General features: G+C 38.3%; 1 protein-coding gene across 6 annotated transcripts in view; it reads right to left on the minus strand.

Moving 5' to 3' along the window:
- Nucleotides 1-676: 676 nt before the first annotated feature.
- The window catches only part of FNDC3B (fibronectin type III domain containing 3B), a 355,159-nt gene continuing 335,741 nt past the window's right edge, over nt 677-20,094 (minus strand). For all 6 annotated transcript variants that reach the window (XM_015092550.4, XM_015092551.4, XM_042234418.2 and 3 more), the window contains 3 exons: nt 16,434-16,600; nt 13,682-13,809; nt 677-4,177 (listed from right to left, as the gene is read on the minus strand). In XM_015092550.4, coding sequence (XP_014948036.3) covers nt 3,866-4,177; nt 13,682-13,809; nt 16,434-16,600 — 607 coding nt within the window. In that variant the 3' untranslated portion in view covers nt 677-3,865. The remainder of the gene's footprint in view (nt 4,178-13,681; nt 13,810-16,433; nt 16,601-20,094) is intronic.

The following is a 20,094-nucleotide window of genomic DNA, read 5'->3' on the forward strand; positions in this document are numbered from 1 at the left end:
GATGTGTTCAACTTGGCATTTTTACCTAAAAGAATGATTATCAGCATTCTTTGAGAAAGAGAGCTTTGAGTTATAAACAGTCAGTTCCCCCAATCATTTTTCCCTTGGGGGAGAAAAGACAGTAGGGATTCCTAGCAAAACGGTCTAAACATCATGATGAAACCTTGACTATACCAGGAACACTATACTCTATTGCTGCTGTTGTTGCTAAATGGGACCTGGAGGAGGGAACGGGGAGGTCAGAACTGTGCGAGTCTGTCACAGAGAAGGAGCATCCCAGGTGCGAAGTGAAGAGGCAAACCTGGGCTCCTGAGTTTGGCATATGGATAACACATTAGAATAAAACCGTACTTTATCTACACAGACTCTGAAAAAGAAATGGCTGCCCATGGGCATTGTCCACAACCGCATGTTAGTTGGCCCATTTAGGGAGACCTGGACTTGCAGCCTCTTTTGAAAAAACTAGCCTACATGTTTGTGGGTGGCAGACCTGCAGGGCCCCAACCAGGAGCAGGGTAGCAGCCGCCCCTTTAGATGGCAAACCAAGCTCCCTGCACTATGCCACCTGCCTGGCCTCTAAAGGCATCTGAATTTACAACTTCTGGGATGTGGTTTAAGTTTTTAAAAAGTTAACAACAAAAGCAATCCTATTCATGGCAGAAGAACCCTACTTAAGTCAGAAAGAATTAAAACATTTATTGGGCATAAATATATTACATATACACTACAGATACAGTTAGGTATTACATATAGCATAGTATTTGCAAAATCTATACATTAAAATTGATATGGCAGTTTTAATACAATGTATATGAAATAGTCTAAAATTTACAATACAGGAAAACATGATTATTTTTTTTTTTTCTCCCAAAGTTGAAAAGCTTGGAATGTATGTCCAACAGTGAGGTAAAACATTTTGTCTTTCAATTTAAAGAATTGTGCAAGGATAACATTCAAACACATTCAATTAGGGCACTTTTCAAATTTGACAGGAATACTGAATTACTGTAGCCAACAAAACATGGTTAGAAAATGCCAACATTTCAAGTTGATAAGAACAAGGCAGATAATATGCAAAAAACCTTTTAAAAAAGTTTTCTTTTCAAACAATTTGAGGACAAAGGGAATTTTGCTTCACATGACTGGAATTTCTTGTGCCAGAGAGGAGTCTGACATACAGAGCATCAGAAAGCCACTCACTCGTTCCTATATATTGCAAAAGGGCAAAGAGAGAAGGTTAACATGACACTTTATTTTACTGTTCATGTGTAATGGCAATATATAGGTATATATCAATATCACATATACATACTATTTGTAATATAAAATAGTGCCAGATAGTGTGATAACTTTTTGACTGAGGAATTATAACGAACAGTCAACAATGGAGAGCAATAAAATAAAGTGCTTGTCAGCTAGTGTTTCACACACTTCAGCTTTCTGGTGGTTAGATAGTATGAAAATCTCAAAGATCAAATATTCATAGCAATTTTGGCTTAAAGTACTATTTCATTAAAAAAAAAAAATTCCAACCAATTCTGAGAATTTCTTTGTAGCAGCAGTTCTGAAGTGTTTCCAAAAAGGGATTTTATTTTTCTCCTGCAGACAAGGTTCTTGTACTCAGTTGACTCTTCATTGTTTAAAAAAGAAGAAAAAGCCTTCTCCCCAAAGGCATGAGATTGTTTCCGAAAATGCAGATGCAGTTGTTTGTTATAGTGGATCGTGATGCGCATTTAATAGTGGAGTGAGTTTTGGAAGGCCAGAAACTTTGGCAAACATATATTTACCTTGATGCTATCAGTTTGCAAGGCTAATTAAACTAGTTATTCTAGTCAATAACAAAATACAGAACTTTCTAGTACTTACTACATCACAGTGTAGGTACACAGAATAATTCATTGATCTTAGCACTTTCTTTAAAGAGATGATTATGTTTTTCTTGGGTACATGTAAACGTTTCAATCACTGATAATGGATTTTTTTTTGGCATTTAATGCACTAGATGCTGTTTATCTTTAAAAACACAAGAAAATGTCAGAAGAATGATAATACTACAGATGTTGCCAAGGAACAAGACTGACCTAAAATTACAAAAGTATAAAATACAAAAAAAAATAACATGCTACAAGGGAAAATTAGTACATAAGTACATTTAAAAATTTTACAATAAATAAAGATTGCACTGTAATTGGCATTTAAAGTACTGTATGCAGAATATAGTATAAATAAACCAAAAACAAAATAATGTTGGTTTCCCCATGACTTTGGTATGGGACTATTATAAGCTAGTACAGGATACTGCATTTTAAGACAACATAGACCAAGCACAAAATAGCTATGATCAAGAAAAACCAAGTAGCAAAAATATACAAAAACAGAAGCAGGGGGATACACTGTGTCTGTTGCACCCTTTTGGAATATATTTGCACCTCCAACTCTTAAATGTCCCTGAGGTACGCAAACATTATGGACTTCATATACATAATCCAATGACTTTGGGTTAAAATTGACAATCTCATGAATCAAAATAAACATGCAAGAGTAACACTTTGCACTCCAATAGCACCTGTTGATCGAGGATCTCAAAGCACTTACAAACATTAGAATCCCCATTTTATTTTTTATTTTTAATGCATGGGAAAACTGAGGCACAGAGAGGTAAAGTGACGTGTTCAGGTCGCGCAGCAAGTTAGTGACAGATCCAGGGAGAGAATCTAGGCTCCTTGACCCCCAAACACCCTGTGTTTATTACCAGCTAATACCATTCCCTCTCCACACATAGCCAAGTCAACCCCAAAAAATAGGAACTACAAATTTATTGGGTTTTAATTTTCATTTGCTGTTAGATTAGTATTATGTGCACTGAATTAAGGAATTGAAATTCAATCACTTCATTGATACCTCAAAGAACAGCCTAAAGGCAAATCTTTCAAAAATAATGAGCTGACATATAAGGAGACTGCTCACAATTAGTGTAAATCATGGACAATGGGCAGAGGCACTAAACTGTCACCAGTTCTCGTCATATAATTCTGGTCAAACATAACAGAATATAATAACTCTAGTGATTAGAAGTAGTTATATACAAAGACAAACAAGTTAAAGCAGCTTTTAAAATAGCTGAACAAGGAAACAACTAACTATTGCACAATGCCCTCGAAAAGTTACTGCTATGAATTGACGTGGTAAAATCTACAATGCTCCATAATTTATAGGTGCATTTTGGTTACTTGATTTCTTAGACAGGCAGCTCATAGTGTTAAAATCATAAGAAATACAGATTATTAAAACATTTTAGATTAAAGTACACATTTTGATTTCGATGAGCTAAACAGTTAAATAACTGAGTGACAACATGGTTGTTTAGGGCAGCCTTATCTGAGTGAACATATCTTCCGTTATGTGGTGGTTTTTGTGTGGTAATACTCTGACAATGCCGAAATCCTAGCCCTGTAAGTACACACGCTGTGATTCATGTTCACAGATACAGATGATCAGGACATAAGAAGTGAACAGTGAATATAAATTACTAAACTGTAACATGGAAAAAAAAATCAAAGGCTTGCAAAAGACATCAGTGAAGACAGAATAAAGGCAAATCTGAAAATTTTAAAAGAAAACATAAGCTAGCTTTTGGTATCTGGTTTGCTTCTTTTTTTTTTTTTAAATCCAGTTTAACCTCTTCCTAGTTTTGCATTTCAAAAAGGTGCACCAAAACACTGATATTTTTTTCCTAGCTAAATCTGTAAAATAAGTATATAAATCAAAGAACGAAAGGGCTTAAAAAAGGGAGTATCTGAATAAATGTGTATATTAAAATGTGTAGCATTAATTAAATTCATACCTCTAGTTTTGTTGGGTTTGTTTACTTCATTAAGAAGTACTGTAATATAAAGGCAAATAAAATGGATAAAGTTGCAAAGCCAACCACAATGAGGGCTGCAAACTGTTCATCAGTAGGCATCATGCTCTTCATTTTGGGATCATCTAAGCTCCCCATGTCCCCTGTAAGCATGACCTCACTTCGTTGTAGTACAAAAGCCGCAGAGGGGCTGAAAGCTCCGCTTAGCTCCTGAGAGGTGTCTAAACAGCGACGACACGCACACACGCGGAACCGATAGTCTGTGTTGGTCTGGAGGCCTGAGATTTGGAATGTGGCTTCTTCTCCCTTGTACACCTTCAAGAAAAAGAAAAGTCCTGGTCACTTAATTTATAACAACACTGTGGTCTCTGAAGTAATAATCATACAACATTGGGTCCTTGTAGAACTGGTTTGGTTTAAATGAACTCCACCACAACAAAGAGTACATGGATCGGCATTTGTCCAAGTCTGTATTTCATCCATAAAGTATTCTGCCCTACTCCGAATAAAATATAAATTCAGTGACTCTGATATTGACAGGAGGTAAGGCACTCATCAGTACTGCAGCTGATACAAGTAATGGTGATGCACCTAGTTGAATTTTAATAATTTAGGCTATAAATCAGCAGATGACTTAATTCTTGTAAAGGGCTCTCTGATCTTGGTGAACAGAATTTTAAAAAATGTAAACAAAAACAAATTACAGAAATAAAGTGTAAAGTCTCAGCTGACATTCACTAGTGGCTACACCATGAAACCCTACTCCATTAGATAGCTCACCCCAGCCCTAAGAGGTAAACACTATTTTGACTTTTCATTCTGGAATTTGTTTTGTCTGCTCTAGAGGTTCATACAAATACAATCAAATCCTGTGCACTTTCCTGTGCCTAGGAGATTCATCTGTGTTATCAATTCAGTAGCTGTTCCTTTTACTGAAGAATAAGTATTTTATCACATGCCTGTACACTGATGTGTCCATTTGCTTTTTGACAAATAACTGCATTATTTCCAGTTTGGAGTTTTTATACAGTAAGAGTACTATGAACATTTTTGTACAAATCTTGGACTAAAGTTTCTCTTAGGTGAATACCTAGAAGTGCTGAGTATAACTCCATATCTAACTGCATGGGAAAGTTTTAACAAGCACATCCCTTTGCACCCCTGCCAGCTAAGCAGGAGAGTTCCAGTTGCTCCACATCCTCACCAACATTTGTTATTGTCAGTCATTTGTATTTTAGTCATTCTAATGGGTGAGACTCGTACCTCAATTGCATTTCCCTGATGCCTAAAGGTGTTTCCCACCTCTTCATGTGCTTATTTGGTCATTCACATAACTTTTGTGAACAGTGTGTTCAACTGTCTTGCCTATTTTAATTTGCAGTGGTTCTTTAATCTGGGTCTAAGTTCTTTTTCAGATATGTGTTATATTTTCTCCCAGTTTTGTGGCTTACCTAATCATTTTAAAAGAATTTTTTTGAGGCAGTCCTATTTATCACAAATTAATATTTACTGTAATGGTCTGTCTTAAGTGTTTCCTGTTTGACCAACCTGTCCTTTTCCATTTTTCTTCCACTTTGTTCTTTTATCAAAGTGGTATTGATACTCAAAACACTTAGAGGAAATGATAATCACCTTAAAATTACATAAAAATCCATGTCTTATGTTAGAGATGGGAAAAAACTATCTGAAACTCAAATCAGTAAAGAGATTTGGTTAATTAAATAGGAAAGTAAAATTAACCAAACACATTCTAGCTGAGTAGCACTGAGTTAGCCTCATAAAGTGCTTAAAACATGGGTGCTATATAGGTAACTGCACAGCAAAAGTTAGCTATTATTACTACTACTACTATTTAGAATTTAAAAATACTTCAAATATATTTTTAACATACAGTGATCAAAAGTGATAGGGGTATTTTTAGTGACAGGCTACCTTAATAAAACTGTGAATTTTGTCCATTAACATAAATTCCCGAGAAAAGAGTGTTTCCAACAATCTCAACTCTGTCTGAAACACTTGCCAGAGTCATTGGGAATCTACAAACATTCAGTTGCTAAAGACCAGCACATAAACTTCCACAAGAAGCAGGACATTGTATCAGAGAACACAAGCGCACTGGCCACTCATTCAGTGTTGTGCAAACTGAAAGAGCAAGAAGATTGTTGTTTAGAAAAGTCATCAGAACATCCAATGTTCACCTGATATTCAGCCTTTTGAAAATTTTTTTCTCTCTCATTTTCAAACTTTAGAAGTAGCCATTAAGAGTCTTACTGTACTTTTGTTTAGTGGTAAGCCCCAGAAAATCAATTGTGTTTTTCATATTTCCCAGATTCACCCTTCTTTTGCTATCTCCTTTTGTAAGATCTGAAGCATGTTCTGCCCGGTGAGTTACTCTGTTTCGCTGTAAAGATTGTGGCATGTGTCTTAGCAACTGTGGTTACAGACTGAACAGGGCTGGAGCAGCCAAGAACAAAAGAGCTATAAGAAAACCCTAGTGATCCTGAGAGATCACTCCTTCTCATAGCACACTGTTCCAATGATAAGTTAGTTAAATGGCTATTTTAAGACAAACTTGTCGTCATGGTGACTGCCCCAACCCACACATAGCCAGCTATTCAGGAGTTCAGACTACACCACAATGATAGTTGATGGATTATTTCTCAACATCATGTGTGTGGTCTCAGGAAAACAACGGTGCACCTTTCTTTACAGAGACCTTTTCATTGTGAATGTTCTTTACTTAATTCCCCAAATTTAGATGCTCAAATCAGTATTTTTCAAAACAAGTCTTTTCTTCGAAACTGTTGGGACCACTCATGAAGGGAGTGATCTGCAACCTATGGGACCAGCATACTACCAGTCCCTTCCCTATCTGAGCTTTGGTTTCCTATCTGCAATAGCCCAGGTAAACAATCTATTCTATTCATTTATATCTAGTGTTAAATTATTTCTATGGTTTCCAGAATTTGCATGGCTAGCTCCTTCTATGAAAGTTGGCTCAGAAGTATATTTAATTTCCCAGAAACCCAGTTCATGGAATCTTGAACAGAGACTTTATATAAATTTTTTTGATTTATATAACTTCTCTCCCTAAAGATCCCTGAAAATGTATTTTGAACGTAAATGAATGCTACTTTTCTCATACCCTTAGGCAAAAAGCTTAGTGAAGGAAAAATGAATATCTAATTGACGGGAACTTCCTTAATGACAAGTTCAATCAAAAGCTGAGCTTTAATTTGTAAATGTTTTTCTTTTAGCTCTTATTTTAATTGGAAGACCTCACCCCTTTCAAAAGCATTGTCAACACAATGTTTTTATTATCTTTATATATATATATATATGTGATAAATATATTGAGTGTGGGACTGTGTTCTATTTCCATAGCAAATAGCACATGGCTATAACGGAGATGCTCATCAAATGTTCTAATTAGAACCCTTAAATACTTAAGAGTGGATATGCTTATACCACACAGTTTGAAAAGAGGAAAATTACCAGAAACAAGTACATGTGGACATTAAGTATTAGAACCCCCACACAAACCACAAGGTGTACTCTAGGTACAGCCATGACTATACAAGGGAATCATTAACAACAATTGAGTTGTTTTCATTGCATTGATAGGAGTCAACAACACTTTTATGATTAAATCTTTTGGATTCATTCCTAGCTAAGGAAAAAAATGAAACAATCCCAATACTCCATTTCCTGAGGATTCTGGTTCCACAGGTTTGAGATAACCGGTTTGTTTTTGTGAATAATCACAGCCATAGGATCACACTGTCAGTAAGGTCATCAGGCCTGCAGCACAGTTCAGGTGACTTTTCATGGGACTGTGCCTCTCTCTGCAGCAAGCTGTGCCTCTTCTCCCTTTGTTTTCATTCGTTTTGACAGGGGCACCATTATGGGCTCTTCCTCTTGCCTCAACCCAATTTAAAAGGCATAGCTCCATCTAAGATTTTCTTTATTGAAGTAACCAATCATAATACAATAGTAAGTATACATGCAATATTATTTTTACAAAGACCATTTCTGTCCTTGATTTGGTGTGCAATATATTTTAAAGTAATTTTGACATGTTTATTCCAAGTGAGAGGATTTAAAGTAATACCCAGATAATCAAAATGAAGAATCTGTGACCCTCAATTCAGAGTAACATGCTGTGTAGTTGAAATCCTTGAAATCTCTTTTACTAATTCTCCCAAGAAAAGGAGATATAACTTTCCAGCATCACCATTTGCACAGCACTCTCTCAAGACTAACAGAGCTGATGTCCACAGTAACCCTGAAATAGAGAATTAGTATCTCCACTTTGACAAGACAGCAAGGCTCAGAGAGGTGAATAAGTCCTCCAATACCACATGACTACAGAAGGCAGACTTGACCTTCCTTGGCCCCTTGCTGAAGTGGGCAGGATTCCTCTGTGGAAGGTGCAATGCTGGGCAGGAACTGCTGCTCCTGAGCCAAAGAGGATGGGAAGGGCACTATTACCGAACTGCGTCTTGGGGGCATGCTGTTTCCACCCCAATGGGACTGGAAGCTCTGAGAGCACAGATTATGCCACTCTGTTATATGCCAGGCAGCCCTCACTGTACAGAGCACCTAACAGTTTCTCAATGAATCAGGGGTCCTATACCAGAATTCCAGGAAACTGAATATACATTTGTTTTATATGCAATTTAAAATGGATGTATGCATGAATATTTTTCTGGTAGAAGGGGTCATATCCTTCATCAGATACTTAAAGGGACCTATAAACCTACAAAGTGTTGAGAGTCAGTAAGACAAATAATTGCTTTTAAATATTTCCATCTTGATCAATTCTACTTTGTTTTAGATTTGAACCTTTATGAAAATAGTCATAGGGTGTTTAATTTCTGTTAGGGAATTAAATTGCAAACCATTAAAAAATATGCAGGCTCCAAGTCTTTAAAATTGTTGCATCAAGGTCAAGTGATCTTTCTTTTTTTTTTTCCGATTTATTTATTTTTTAAGTTTTTTATTTTTTAAATTTTAAAATCTTTAATTCTTACATGCATTCTTCACAGTACCTTGTGTGATACTACAAAGAATCAATACATGTCCCAATACTATATTTTAAAAATGATACAAAATAAATTCAGAGATGCCATCAAGTTAAAGGTGGAGCTCTATGAATTTTCAGATGCTTCAAAGGTTTTCTTAATGCAATAAATCTGAGCAGCAACAGTATTAATAATATGTCACAAATTTTGGCTCCCCAATAGGTAATACTTTCTTATAGCTTGTTACCCTTTTCTCACCTTCAGTGTTTATATACTTTATATAAAAATCATTGCTGTCTGAATACGAATGTATATCATTTCACTTTCTTGATTATAAAACTGCTATGTCCTGTCTTGTGAGGTGAAAAAAGTCACCTGCATATACACACAATTTTCATTCTTTTCTTGAATGCTTTACAATTAATGTCTGAAAAGAACTTTTAAGCTTCTTGAAAAAAGCTTATGCTTGAAAGACTTTTTAAATGGCAGAAAAGCCAAATCAATATATGCATGCATACTAACGTAGAGTAAAACTTTAGGTGAGGACTTAATACTTGAAGTTAATAGACTGTTTCATAATTAGAACCAGCTGCTCACCCTACATCATGATAGCTAAACAAAAGAAAGCTAATTACAGAGTTTAACTCAATGTTTCCGGCAAATATCAGCAAAAGCCTTGGCCCTTGCCATATGTTGCCTGTAAAAAATGAGCTTGAGGAACAGAAGCGTACTGTCCTATGATGGGTGATTTTTTTCACCTAAGTTACAAATATCACTTCTAAATCCCCCCTATGGTCAAGTTTAATTCTCATCCCCACTACAAGTATAAATCACCCTGTTCCTTTGAAACAGACCTCTTTCATGCATGCAAAAAACATTTATAGAGTGCCTAGCTATGTTCCAGTCCTGGGAAGATAAAAATGAATAACACAAGCCCACACTTTGGTGGATCCTCTGTGATTAGTGCTGTAATTGAAGTATACGCAGTGCTTCCTATAAGCCCACAGCTCTGCCGTGGTGTACGCTCTGCAATGATGACCTCTCATTTTCTTTTCCTTTGCCTCTATGAATTCAAAGCCTGTTATCTCTGGACTATAATTAACCACTATTTTGCACACATAATCTAAACAGGCTTCATTCCCTCTCTTGTGTCCAGAACAAGTGAATGTAGGGCTCAAAACATCATGCTTAAGTTAATGCTTACTGAATAGGGAGAAGCGAAAAACTCAGAACAAATTGTCCCTGACTCAACTGCGACTTTTCATGTACCACTACCTGCCTAATCATTTCTTGGTAAATGCAGGAAGTACATGGTTACAAGAAGATTGCTAATTCCTATCCACTGAGCCCACCCTGGTTTAACTGTGTTTTCACCAAGAAACTCTTATTTATAGCTGTTTATTTATAATAAATATATTTTGAAGCATATATGTAATTGTATATTAGTATTTGTATATTCATGGGTTAAAATATTTTAGTATTAAACAGCAAGATTCAAAGCAGCACATCTACCCATGAAATCTAATTTGAAAAAACCTATACTGTGGCAATGCCTGATGTATAGATATTGAATAAATAATGCTTTTTCAATGAAAAACAGCAATCAGTGTGCTTTAAGAAGCAGAACATTTACCCAAGAACAAGCAGAAAAGCATGGTAGCTGGAGAAAAGGTTTATAAAATACAGTGATGAATGGTACTGTTGGGAAGTGAATATTGTTAAGTGTTAAATGATACATTGTAAAATTTGTAACAGTTCATCCTTTAACCCTTGTTTACAGTGCTATGGGACAGGATGATTCTATCGGTGTTAAAGATGACTAAACCTGGTGGGAGAAAAGGTCCTCCATTCTCCAGGTGAGCTGAAACTCTGAAATCAATCATACCTTTGAGGTAAGTTGAAAGAGTAACACATGTAAAATTATTTACTGTGAAGAACTAGAACAAATAATTTCACAATTTGTATGGAAACACAAAAAACCTCGAATAGCCAAAGCAATCTTGAGAAAGAAGAATGGAACTGGAGGAATCAACCTGCCTGACTTCAGACTATACTACAAAGCTATAGTCATCAACATAGTATGGTACTGGCACAAAGACAGAAATAAGATCAATGGAACAAAATAGAAAGCCCAGAGATAAATCCGCACACCTATGGACACCTTATCTTTGACAAAGGAGGCAAAAGTATACAATGGAGAAAAGACAAATCTCTTCAACAAGTGGTGCTGGGAAAACTGGTCAACCACCTGAAAGAGAATGAAACTAGAACACTTTCTAACACCACACACAAAAACAAACTCAAAATGGATTAAAGATTTAAATGTAAGACCAGAAAACATACAACTCCTAGAGGAAAACATAGGCAGAACACTCTCTGACATAAATCCCAGCAAGATCCTCTATGACCCACCTCCCAGAGTAATGGAAATAAAACAAAAATGAACAGATGGGACCTAATTAAACTTAAAAGCTTTTGCACAACAATGGAAACTATATAAGGTGAAAAGACAGCCTTCAGAATGGGAGAAAATATTAGCAAACGAAACAAATGACAAAGAATTAATCTAAAAAATATACAAGCAGCTCATGTAGCTCAATACCAGAAAAATAAACAACCCAATCAAAAAATGGGCTAAAGAGCAAAGCAGACATTTCTCCAAAGACATATAGATGGCTAGCAAACACATGAAAAGATGCTCAACATCACTCATTATCAGAGAAATGTAAATCAAAACCACAGTGAAGTACCATCTCAAGCCAGTCAGAATAGCTGCTATCAAAAAGTCTACAAGCAATAAATGCTGGAGAGGGTGTGGAGAAAAGGGAACCCTCTTACACTGTTGGTGGGAATGCAAACTAGTACAGCCACTATGGAGAACAGTGTGAAAATTCCTTAAAAAACTGGAAATAGAACTGCCATACGACCCAGCAATCCCAGTGCTGGGCATACACACCGAGGAAACCAGAATTGAAAGAGACACGTGTACCCCAATGTTCACTGCAGCACTGTTTACAATAGCCAGGACATGGAAGCAACCTAGATGTCCATCAGCAGATGAATGGATAAGAAAGTTGTGGTACATATACACAATGGAGTATTACTCAGCCATTAAAAAGAACACATGAGTCAGTTCTAACGAGGTGGATGAAACTGGAGCCTATTATACAGAGTGAAGTCAGTCAGAAAAACACCAATACGGTATATTAATGCATCTATAGAGAATTTAGAAAGATAGTAATGATGACCCTTATATGCAAGACACTAAGAGAGACACAGACTTTTGGACTCTGGGAGAAGGCGAGGGTGGGATGATTTGAGAGAATAGCACTGAAACATGTATATTACCATATGTGACATAGAGCACCAGTCCAAGTTTGCTGCATGAGACAGGGCACTTAAAGTTGGTGTACTGGGACAACCCAGGGGAATGAAACAGGGAGGGAAGTGGGCGGGGGTTTGGGACTGGACACATGTATACCCGTGGCTGATTCACATCAATGTATGGCAAAAACCACCACAATATTGTAAAGTAATTAGTCTCCAATTACAATAAATTAAAAAATTATTTACTGTGAAATGAAATATTCTGTATAAAATGAGATTCTAAGGTGAAAGGAAACAAGAGTGTGTGTGCTCTTATTTACGAGGAATGGTGGAAACTGGTGAAACCATCCACTGATGTTAAACAATACTGGTAGCTGTTATATTTAAAACAAGTTTCTGCAAAATGTGTTTCAAGCAATTCACTTTTTAATCTGACACTTCATAGTAACAAAGGATTATGAAATTTACTACAATTTTCTTTCTTTCTACACATTATTATTACATGAGGAATATTAACCAGTGAACTAACACAAGCCCTGAATCGTTTTTTCTACTTGTTCTGTGTATCTGGAGCCTTTATTCTTTATCTGAATAAAGAAGTTTTTGCAAATTATGATAAAGATTCAGAAGGCAGGTGGCATTTATCTTCAACCTCTTGAGTCTGATGTAAACGCACACCTCTATTACAAGTGCTGGTAAGGAGCGGGTCTCAGCTTTCCCAACAGAGCAATAGTGTTATATTCTGCTTTCACGTAGTTATTAGGGGATGTTATGGAAACCTATAGAGTAGCTGAATCTTTCATAGCCAGTGACAAGACAATGAGTGGCTCTGGAAGAATCAGGATCAAAAAGGGTGTAACGGATGATAAACCCAAATCCTTTATCATGTGATACGTATAGTCTTGCTACTCAAGACATGGTCCATGCACTAGCAACATCAGTGTCACTTGGGGGCTTGACCCATGACCCCAGATGGACTGAATCAGAATCCACATGAACATTCTCATATGATCCTATGCACATTAAAGGGCGACAACAGTGACCCAAAGCTTCTGCATCACAGCCCTGAGGGCTGATAAGTCATCTTCTTCCTTCCTCATCCTTCAATAATAACTTCCATAAAAAAGGCAGATAGAAGAAGGGCTTCAGTAACTAGGTTGACACTTTTTCCCTCGAGTAAAATCACTGACACAATTTTCGATACATACACAGTTTGATACTTGCGAATATCACAGGCAATATCAAATACAAATATAGAACTTAAAACCCATGAGATCATGCTTGAGAAACTGAAAATGTAAGAACATAAGCTAGAGCTACTATATCCTGAAGAGTCAAGTAACGGGTACATGTGAATCAGTTTCTACGATCGATTTTAAGAAAAATGTAGTTCCTCACAGCAACAGGCAGAGGCCAGGAGCCAACCAGACTGACAGGCCACATACATGCTACACAGGCTGGTTCTCACCTGTTTGTACTCAGATTCTCTTCCAACCAACACCTGCAGAATGTAGTTGACAGGATCGCCTTTCATGGGTGGTACCGTCTCCCATAAAATTTCACATGCATTTCCTTCTAACTGTGTTACTCGAGGTGCTGAAATACAAATCCACACATCCACGGTCAAAAATTCAAAGTATCATATAAATGGTCAGTACTGCAGTAATATTAGTGAGGACCCGAGAGAGGGGGAGTGTGCTTGTGCCTGCCCTGCGAGGGGAGTTTATCTGTCCAGCCCCCTAGAAATCCATCAGGGCACCCTTTACCAAGAGAAGGCATTCAAGCCACAGGCCAAGAGTCCTTTGCTCATCATCCTATTAATAACTGCTTGACCTGGCTTGCATTCTCATGTTTTCTTAAGGCTAATGAGAACCTTCTATGATTAAGTCCTGTGTTAGGTACTTTGCAAAACTAGACACTGCTTTCAAGGAAATTAAGATGTAGTTAAGGGAAGCAGAGAGAAAGGTATGGAACAAAGATAAGCAAGCAGACATAATGTAGGCTGGATAAGAATGAGAGGTACAAAGAAAACACTGGGGAGTTCCAGGGGAGAGAGGCCACGTTCACGTGAGGGTCTAAGAAAGGTTTGAGGAGCAGGTGGCATTTGAGGTAAGCCTGTAAAAGCTATCTTACGTTGGTGTATTTTAATTTTCTACCTACTGGGCTCATCATTCCAGTTTAAAGTGAACTTATATTAGTTTGAAGCAGAGCACTTACAGGCTATAAAATTCTAATATTATATTCAATATCTGTTTCCATTTTGTAACTAGCATGTGTAACTCCTCTCACGGAATGCCCTTATTTTAAATTTCAAATTACATGAATTCTTTAGAGGCAGCTGTTTCTACTTTCAATTCTGTACAATACTATTTCAGAAAAATAAAAGTTGTCTTTAAAAAAAAGTTTGTATGAGTTGGCTGAAATTTATGGAAAAACAAAATAAAGAATCTCAGCCAACCACACAGTCCTCCAGCTATGCCAATTTCCTGAATCTAAAAGTGAGAGGAAGAAGACTTGACTGTGGCGGCCTGAGGACACCGTCCACCTGCAGAAACAGCACCGAGACCTACGAGGACTATTAATTCGGTGTATTTTCCAAAAGATCAAGCTACCTCAACAATCACTTTCAGAGGCAAAGATAGTGTTGGAAAGACCCCTGCACTTGTTTAGCTAACTGATAAAATGTGGCACACCTCCCTGTTACAACAAACCTATGAACCACAGCATGGTCAGGAACTCCTGTTACAGCTAAGAGGCAAAGCCACACCAAAGTGCCAGGGCATTTAATATCCAAGTGACCCAGCAAGTCTACATTCATTTACATCAGTATCTTAGTCACATGAAGTCAAAGATCTTCTGGACCACTGAGGGGCAGGGGAGCACGGGGAAGGCATTTACCATATAGTACCCTGCAAGGGGGCTTCCCTGGTGCCTCAGTGGTAAAGAATTTGCCTGCCAATGCAGGAGACGTGGGTTCTATCCCTGGCTCAGGAAGACCCCCTAGAGTAAGAAATGGCAACCCGCTCCAGTATTCTTGCATGGGAAATCCCATCAACAGAGGAGCCTGGCAGGCTACAGTCCATGGAGTTGCAAAGAGTTGGACATAACTGATTCTAAGCGATTCTAAGTTACCCTGCAAGGTGCTATGGGAACCCTTAACAGAATGTGAGTCAGACCCTGACTCAGGCCCTGGAGGCCCCACACCCTCCTATAATGCACTCCATATCCTGGTGTATCTGATACAGCTCTTTGTGTGGAAGCAGGTGATTCAAATGGCCTAGCTCTTGGGGCCAAATATATAACTTGTGCTCACAGCCTAGCGCCTCAAATAACAGAGCCAACCCTCACTTGACCCCATGTAAAACCTGGTTCAAGTGGGCTGCTGGTCTATCTGTCAAACTCAGAGTCATTTTGGGCAGCAGCTGGATAAAGCAAAGAGGGAGGTACTGGGGAGGGGAAGGTACAGACTCAAGAGTCCTAGAGGGGCTGGACCTGGGCCCAGCACTGGTGAGAAGGGATAAGCCAGCTTTGCTCTGTTGCTGTCTACCTGGTGGGTCTGCTGTGCAGAGGCAGCACTCTGTGGCTGAAAGTGGGAGATGAGGACTGAGCAGATCTGGTGGGGGGAGACCTTGAGTGGAGCTGGCTTTTGCTCACTCCCTGATCCCATGAAGTGGGCAGAAAATCAACCAGTCATTCACAAACCTCAAGACAAATATCCCAGGAGATGAGGACAGCCTGCTGCTGCAGCTTTCCCGTGAGAGCTGTGGGCTGGAGGGAAGGCGGGGATGCCGCCCTTGTTAGCTTCTCATCTACACACCAAGGGCATCCAAAGATGTGGATCAACTGTTGAAGGGAGGTACTCAAACCTCTGTGGTAAACGCCATGGGCATTGCACCACCAGGAATTCACCTGCATTCCTAACCCAGCATCTGTCACTCTGGTCTCTCTCTTCTCTCTGTCCACCTATCTCCTGTGGGGATAAGACTGCCTCACTGTTGTCTGTGATAATTTATGTGTACTCAAGAGAAGTCACACCAGTAAGCCATCTCCTTTAAGGCCTCTCATTCCCCCCGTAGAACCTATTTCCCAATCTTCTCTTTTAGAAAGTTCTTTTGACTCTATCTGGCTGAAGAGCATATTTAAGGTCAGAATTGAGCCTCCTACACTAAATCCCAACATCTCCTCATAGAATAGCACACTGAAATACATGGTCTACAAACCTTTGATGGTGGGGGGGACACTCTTGGTTGTGCTGAAGGTGTAGGTTTCTGAGAAGGGCCCTTCCCCAGCTTCACTGGCTGCCTGGATTCTGAAGGAGTAGCATGTAAATTCCGTCAGCCTCTGGACCTTATAGGTGTGGCTGGGTCCTCTGTAGATTGAAATAAACCTAGAGAGAGGAACAGCATCCATTAGCCACCTGAACTTTTTATTAGTGACAAGAAATTAACTATGATACAAACATGCATCAGATTAGGCCAACTTGATAAATGCTTTCATAGCATCTGAATAATCAATCAGTTGCTATGTTATAGTTAAGTTTAATATCTAATATACATCTACATAAAAGAAAAATACACACATTGAGGTACTCCTACGTTGGGTGCATAGATATTTACAATTGTTACGTCTTCCTCTTGGAATGATCCCCTGATCATCAAGTGTCCTTCCTTATCTCTTGTAATATTCTTTAAGGTCTATTTTGTCTGATATGAGGATTGATACTCCAACTTTCTTTTGCTTCCCATTTGCATGGAATATATTTTTACATCCTCTCACTTTGAGTCTCTATGTGTCTTGAGGTCTGAAGTGGGTTTCTTGTAGACAGCATATATATGGGTCTTGTTTTTGTATCCATTTAGCCAGCCTGTGTCTTTTGGTTGAAGCATTTCATTCATTTCCATTTAAAGTAATTATTGATATAAATGTTCTTATTGCCATTTCCTTAAATGTTTGGGGTTGATTTGGTAGATCTTTATTCTTCTCTTGTATTTCTTGACTATATAAGTCCCTTTAACATTTGTTGTAAAGCTGGTTTGGTGGTACTGAATTCTCTTAACTTTTGCTTGTCTGAAAAGCTTTTTACTACTCCATCAGTTTTGAATGAGATCCTTGCTGGGTACAGTAATCTTGATTGTAGAATTTTCCCTCTCAGTACTTTAAATATATCCTGCCATTGCCTTCTGGCCTGCAGAGTTTCTGTTGAAAGACCAACTGTTAAACATATGGGGTTTCCCTTGTATGTTACTTGTTGCTTTTCCCTTGCTGCTTTTAATATTCTTTGTGTTTAGTCTTTGTTAGTTTGATTAGTATGTGTCTTGGTGTGTTTCTCCTTGGGTTTATCCTGTATAGACTCTTTGAGCCTCTTGGACTTGATTGACTATTTCCTTTTCCATGCTGGGGAAATTTTCAACTATAATCTCTCCTCAAAAAGTCTACAGATAGTGAGTGCTTGAGAGGGTGTGTGTGTGTGGTGGGGAGGGCGCTCTTGCACTGCCGGTGGGAATGTAAGTTGATGCGGCCACTGCGGAGGATGGTGTGGAGATTCCTTGGAGAACTAGGAATGGAGCTGCCATGTGGCCCAGTGGTCCCACTCCTGGGCCCAAACCCTGAGGAAACCAAAACTGAAAAAGACACGTGTATCCCATTGTTCATTGGAGCACTGTTTGCAATAGCTAGAACATGGAGGCAACTTGTATGTCCACTGACAGATGAATGGATGGAGAAGTCGTGGTGCATATGCACTATGGAATATTACTCAGCCATGAAAAGGAACGTCTTTGAGTCACTTCTAATGAGGTGGATGAACCTAGAATCTATTCTATAGAGTGAAATGAGTCAGAAAGAGATAAATGTTGTATTCTAATGCACATATACAGAATCTAGAAAAATGGTACTGAAGAATTTATTTATAGGGCAGCAATGGAGAAACAGACAGAGAGAATAGACTTATGGACATGGGGAAAGGGGAGGAGAGGGTGAGCTATATGGAAAGAGTAACATGGAAACGTACATTACCATATGTAAAATAGATAGCCAAAGGGAATTTGCTGTATGGCTCAGGAAACTCAAACAGGGGCTCTGTATCAACCTAGAGGGATGGGATGGGGAAGGAGATGGGAGATTCAAAAGGGAGGGGACATATGTATGCCTATGGCTGATTCATGTTGAGGCTTGACCAAAAACAAAAAAATTTTGTAAAGCAATTCTTCTTCAACAAAAAAATAAAATAAATACAAATTTAAGAACATATAAAGCTTAGAATGAGATTCCTTTAATTATGGTATAGATTCTAGAAACATCAGTTCATGCTTTTACTTACTGATCAAAACAGAAATTTCAGATTTTTCATAAGGTAATACTATATAATCTGATATGTTAATTACCTTCTACTATGTACTAGGCAATGAAGTTAATGTTAACTGGGCACCTGAGAAATACCATGTCCTCTTTATCAGAATTTTCTAAATAACTGAGGTTTAACTAGAAAATCCTTTCAATTTTAGCGTTTATCTTCCCAAGAGCTTTCAAAGCCCCTTTCTCAAACTAGAAAGATGACATTTAAGACTACACATCTTTGAGGAAATCTGTAAAAAAGAACAATTTTGCTCAGAATCATCCATCAGGCTAATCAAAATAACAGAAAAACAGCACAGGTGAGCTGGCCAGTTTAGACTGGCAGCTTATGGATCCTTCTCCCATCTGAATCAGGACTATTTTGTACTTTTCTGCTAAATAATTTTTCCATGACACAGGCATAGAAGGCATGAAAAAAACCAGGCCTTACATTTTAAGTGTTTTCCCCAGGGTCTTAGAAAATAAAAAATTTCACAATGAAACTGATGGCTTAGAACTAAAATATAACGTTACCACTTTCCTTTCTATAGTTAACTGCACACCTGTGGAAATATATAACTTCCCAAAGTTATCCAGGATCTTTAGTAGATTTGGAACCTGAATCTGCTGGCCTGACGATGCTCTGAGAACTGCCAAGGGAGTTAATCCAATCACGATGCCTTGTTCCTACACAGGCCAGTTCTCTCCCACTTTCCAGTGCTTTGTCCCAGCACCTGGGGACAATGCACTGTCTTCAAATACTGCCCCGAGTCAGCCAGCAGTACAATCACACACAATTCAAAATGTCTCTTACACTGATTTGGCTTAAGGATAGGCAGGATTTATGCATTCATTTAGCACACAGTTCTTGCCATCTGTTGTGTGTCAAGCTGTGTATTCAAAGATTAATTAGATGAAATCCCTGTTAACTAGTTGGTCCGGTGTGTGGGCAGGGTTTTCTGAAGGAAAGCAGCAGCTTTTCCACGTGCTAGAGAACATTCCCTCCAGATGGATGGATGGACAGATACAGAGATTAAGCAGCTTTTTTTTTTTTTTTTCTTACAAAACCTATCAGAGTTAATACTTATCTTAAAGTATCATGCATTAATTAGCCTTTGCAGTGGAGTTCCTGAGCCCTAGTCATTTCACCTGTTTAATGTTCCTTCTGCTTTGCTGTGTAAGGAAGCACGTTTTACTGAAGAATGAACATTTTTAATTTCAGGAAGAGACAGAGTCCAGGCTGAAACCCACAAATACCATGGTAACCTACTTAGTGTACCTGACAACATCACCACTTTAATGAAGATACCCCTTGCTAATGCTAGAGGCAAACAGCTATTTATTAACTCAGCCTCACTCAGGCTAGAATCTCTAACTGGAGTAATTGCCCTTAATTATACCACAAAATGGAAGTCACAGTTTAAGAGGGAGAAATGTATCTTCACTATAAACTTGCAATACAGCCTGGTTTTTAAAGGCGTTTCGAGAGGATGACCAGCAGCAGTGCTGCTTCCCTGCCCGTTCCTGGCTCTGAGGAGGGTATTTTCT

The sequence above is a fragment of the Ovis aries genome, chromosome 1, assembly GCF_016772045.2.
Source record: "Ovis aries strain OAR_USU_Benz2616 breed Rambouillet chromosome 1, ARS-UI_Ramb_v3.0, whole genome shotgun sequence".
In the NCBI taxonomy this organism is placed as follows: domain Eukaryota; kingdom Metazoa; phylum Chordata; class Mammalia; order Artiodactyla; family Bovidae; genus Ovis; species Ovis aries.